This window comes from Octodon degus, unplaced genomic scaffold (assembly GCF_000260255.1).
Source record: "Octodon degus isolate 3935 unplaced genomic scaffold, OctDeg1.0 scaffold00720, whole genome shotgun sequence".
In the NCBI taxonomy this organism is placed as follows: domain Eukaryota; kingdom Metazoa; phylum Chordata; class Mammalia; order Rodentia; family Octodontidae; genus Octodon; species Octodon degus.
Genome location: NW_004525296.1, coordinates 13795 through 18619, shown reverse-complemented (window position 1 = coordinate 18619; position 4825 = coordinate 13795). Strand labels below are relative to the sequence as shown.

The following is a 4825-nucleotide window of genomic DNA, read 5'->3' as shown; positions in this document are numbered from 1 at the left end:
GTCTGCTGTTTCTTAGGGCACATATGTCATGGCCTTACTCCAACAATACCAAACAAAATGTGTACTGTATTCTGGTTTTACCCATGCATGGAAAACATGGTCTCTTTAAGGGCAGGAATTCCCACAATGTCTCATTCCTGGAGGTCAGACTCACACTCCAATTCCCATGGAGAAAACTGTAAGGACTCCAAAGGAGCCATGGTGTCAGTGCAAGATGAAATCACAGAACCAGCAGCAGCCCTCTTTCTTTGTCATTGAAGTTTGTGACAACTTTGACCCATGTTCCTGACATTTGCACAACCCACTGGATATCTCACTTGCTTATGTGCTGCTGATCATTCACTCTTACCTGGGATCCAGGGTGATTTCATCATACTCGTCCACACTGCACAGATTATCTGAAATCAAATTCAAAGCACTGTATTCAGACATGTGGCAAAGCATTTCCCCCAATGGGAGAATGTGTGTTGTCTTAGGCTGGAGATAAGTATGTGTATTTGAGTCAAAAAAGGTATTATGTTGTCTTTAACACATAGCCTGGCATTGTGAACCAGGACACTAAGGCACCAAAACTTTTGCATTTTGTTAGTCAAATGCTTCTGTATTCATTGAACAAAGAGAAAATTTCTTTTTAGTACACCAATGAGGACACTAGAGAAATATAGATGCTCTGGGGCTTCTACAGCTGCGCCTCTAGCAAGTGACAGTCCCAGGAGATGGGGCCAATGGATGCACAGTCCCTCACCACTGCTGTCTCATACACTCACCTGTTTTGCCAACAACAGGAAAAGCAATGCTGCCGCTAAGTCCTCTCTGCATCTGTGCACTTTCTAACATCTTCCATTGAGCTTCTATTATTTCATTAAAGGGAATTCTCTGCATTTTACCAGCTGAGGATTCCACTTTCCCCAACTTCTCACCACTGCATCCTCCTAAATGGAGTCTATAAATGAAAATCCCTAAATGACTCTGAATGACTTCATTCATGTACACTGACACTGATAAACTTCCTTGTTCGAATGTTACGTTTGTCATGTAACACATATTCTGAGAATGTTAAAGATGACATTATGAAAATACAGAATGATTTAACTACCCCATAATTCACAATATTTGCAGCATGTGGGTATTTGGAAATCTTATTCATGAAACAGGCTGTTATAAATCTGTCATGAATAGAGCGAAAACTAAAAACAACATGATCATTTTGATTGATGCAGAAAAGGATTTTGACAAATCCAACACTCATTCGTCTTCAAGGTCCAACAGACAAATGGGATAGATGGCCTCTACTTCAATTAGGTAAAAGCCATTTATGAAAACCCAATGGTTAACATAATTCTAAAAGGGTAAAAACGCAAATCTTTTACTCTTAGATTTGGTACAAGACAAGGATACCTCTATCACCACCCCTATTCAAAATAGTTCTGGAATCATTAGCTAGAGCCATTAGACAAGAGAAAGAAATAAAAGTAATAAGAATAGGTAAAGAAGAAGTTAAATTATCATTATTCGTAGATGACATAACACTTTACTTGGAAGATCAAAAAAACTCCACTAAGAAGCTACTAGAATTAATACAGAAATTCAGTAGCATAGCAGGTTGTAAAGTCAGTACCCAAAAGTCAATACCATTCCTCTACACAGACAACAAACACACTGAGAAGGAAATTATAGGAACAATAACTTTTACAATAGCACCAAGGAAAATGAAATACCTTGGAATACATCCAACTAAAGAAGTCAAAGATCTTTTCAAGGAAAATTACAGTACTCTGAAAAAAGAGATCGTAGAGGATTTCAGAAAATGGAAAGATATTGCATGCTCCTGGATAGTAAGAACCAACATTGTGAAGATGGCCATATTCCCAAAATTGCTGTACAGACTTAATACAATCCCTATCAGACTACCACCAACATACCTCACAGAGCTAGAGAAATGATTCCTAAAATTTATCTGGAACCAGAAAAGACGTAGAGTAGAAAAGGCAATCCTGGGCAATAAAAATAAGGCAGGAGGCATTACAATTCCTGACTTGAAATTATACTACAAGGCTACTGTAATAAAATCAGCGTGGAATTGGCAACAAAATAGACCAGAGGATAAGTGGAATAGACTAGAAACTGCTGAATCCCCTACAAACACACTCAGTCACCTTATCTTTGACAAACGGGCCAAACATACTGCAAGAAAGATAGTCTCTTTAAAAAATGGTGCTGGAAAAACTGGCTATCTACGTGCCAAAAACTAAAACTTGACCCAGATCTATCAACATGCACTAAGCTAAAGGCAAAATTCATTAAAGATCTAAACATTAAAGCAGAAACACTACATCTCATGGAAGAGAAAGTAGGAGGAACTCTTGAAGACATAGGGGTAGGCAAAGACTTCAGGAACAAAAATCAAATTGCACAGGAAATACTTGAAAGAATTAACAACGAGGACCTCCTCTTACTGTGAAGTTTTTACACGTCAAAGAAATTACCAACAAAATGAAAAAACATTCCACAAATTTGGAAAAACATCACGACAAAAAAGTACACAGTCAAAAGTCTGCTGTCTAGAATTTATAAGGAACTAAAGAACACTAAGGCCCCAATATTTAAAGACCCAGTCACGAAATGGCATCTGAGATGAACACACACTTCTCGGAGGATGAAATTAAAGAAGTGAATAAATATATGAAAAAATCCTCCACATCACTAGCCATCTATGAAATGCAAATTAAAACCGCATTGAGATATCATCTCACCCCAGAACGAATGGCTATCATAAAGAAATCACCCAACAACAAATGTTGGAGAGGCTGTGGGGGAAAAGGAACCCTTCTCTACTGCTAGTGGGAATGTTGAATGGTGCAACCATTATGGAAATCAATGTGAAGACTCCTTGGAAAACTTGGACTGGAAGTCCAATTTAAACTAGCTATTCCTCTACTGAGAAATTTTCTGGAGGGTCTGAAAATATCATATTATAGTGATATATGTATGCCTATGTTTACAGCAGCAGAATTGATGATAGACAAATTTTGGAAACAACCAAGATGCCCATCACCTGAGTAATAAATGAAAAAGATGTGATATTTTTGTACAATGGAGTATAACTCAGTTATGAAGGATGATATACTCAAAACCTTTACCCTGATGTGGATGCCACTTGAAGATATACTCATAAGTGAAATAAACCAGACACACATGTGTAAATATTGTATAGTCTCCCTAGTATAAGGACTCAAAAAAAAAGAAATGCAAATAGAAAGGTGTAATACAAGTAAAATGAAAGCCAGAACTTGAGGACTAACTAAGAGAGGGAAAGGAGAAGAGCTAGGAAACATGACAGTGTCAAGCCATACAGTTCTATGTAGAAGACGGGCAAGGCAATGATCCTGAGAACCTCCAGAAAATTTTTGAATCTCGCAGTTAATTGGAAAGATTCTCACCCTGACTAACTATATATACTGACACCTGTGTACTAAGCGACAACCCTGAAGATGGCAATTTGTAATAGTAGGTTCATGCTTGGAGTGCCTGTCTTTCTGGTCTTCTGAATATGGGCTGCTAGTCATGACATGCCAGTTGCTGCTATGCTGTCTCTCGGGTAGATGATTTTTCAAAAGGAAGAGTGAATCAAGGCAGGAGACAAGAAAAGGGAAGTTGTGGGACTCTCCTGTTTCAAGTTTGTATATGGTTAGATTTTTGGACTTATGTGTAAATATAAGAATTATATAATTCATTATGCCTATTCTTAAAAAAATATATTCTAATTTTTAAATGTTTTTTCCATCATATTCTGTAGGGATTTAAAGTTCAACATAGCAATACTTGAAGAAAAATACTATTTCATGTTATGCCTAAGCTTTTTGATATTCAGACAGATGGTGAGGTTAAGCTTAACAGCCTAGGTTGTATGGTAATAACAGTAAGCTTGTCTTCAGGAGGGTTAACAACCTAAGTTTGCAGACCAAAATGAGAGAAAAAGGAGGGCCACAAGGAAAGCCAAAATTTTGGCCCTAGAATTCCAACGTCAATTAAGTCTCAGAGCATATGAGAACTTGTACTGAAACGTCATGTAACTCAGTAGTATCCCAAATTTTCTGATCAAGGAGATTATGGGGCCAAAGAGGAAAGTGATCAATGATGTAGAGTGTCCCTAAGAAGAGTCATATGGAGAGAAAATATTCTCTCAGGCTTTCACAGAGAGCACATTGGCCAAGTAATGACCGTGACTCATCCACATGGCTGACACTGACAAAGGTTCTACAATCTGAGGTACAGGATCTCACGATAAATCCTGAGGGTCTGATAAGGTCATTTATTTTCACTGACCTTATCAGACTTAAAAGCTACAACTCTTGTTGCATAGGTCCCGCTTTACCTTGTTCTTAACCATCCAGCAGAAAAGTATAAAAACGAAGTATAAGAAGTAAAGCCATGCTGTTAGGTTGAGCTGTAGGTGAATCAGGTCAACAATTTCTGACATTGCCAGTAAAGTGGATGACCCGGTACTATTATGGACTACTGGACTCTTTTAGAATATTTTGCTGGGTTAACATACCAATAATTTTCCAATAACGGAACTAAACAAAAAGGGGATGCAGATGAATGTCCATTTTGTATCTGTGTATTCAAAATGGTTAGGATAGATATATAGTTACATTCTCTTAATGAATAAAAGGATTTGTTCTAATAGTGTTTGTAAATAGTGATATATCATTTGTCTATAGTGTTTCTCTCTGTCAACCAAATCTTCCCTACTACCTGTCACACATCTTCCCTACTACCTGTCACACAACTTCCCTACTACCTGGGAAGATGCTGGATGGAT

The 4825-nt window shown here is 37.7% G+C and overlaps 1 protein-coding gene across 1 annotated transcript in view; it reads right to left on the bottom strand.

Annotated features, from left to right (window-relative positions):
* Positions 1-4825, bottom strand: part of LOC111814857 — a gene marked incomplete at its 3' end in the record, with an annotated part of 21239 nt that overhangs the window by 8263 nt on the left and 8151 nt on the right. The window contains exon 4 of the mRNA XM_023708762.1: positions 350-398. Coding sequence (XP_023564530.1) covers positions 350-398 — 49 coding nt within the window. The remainder of the gene's footprint in view (positions 1-349; positions 399-4825) is intronic.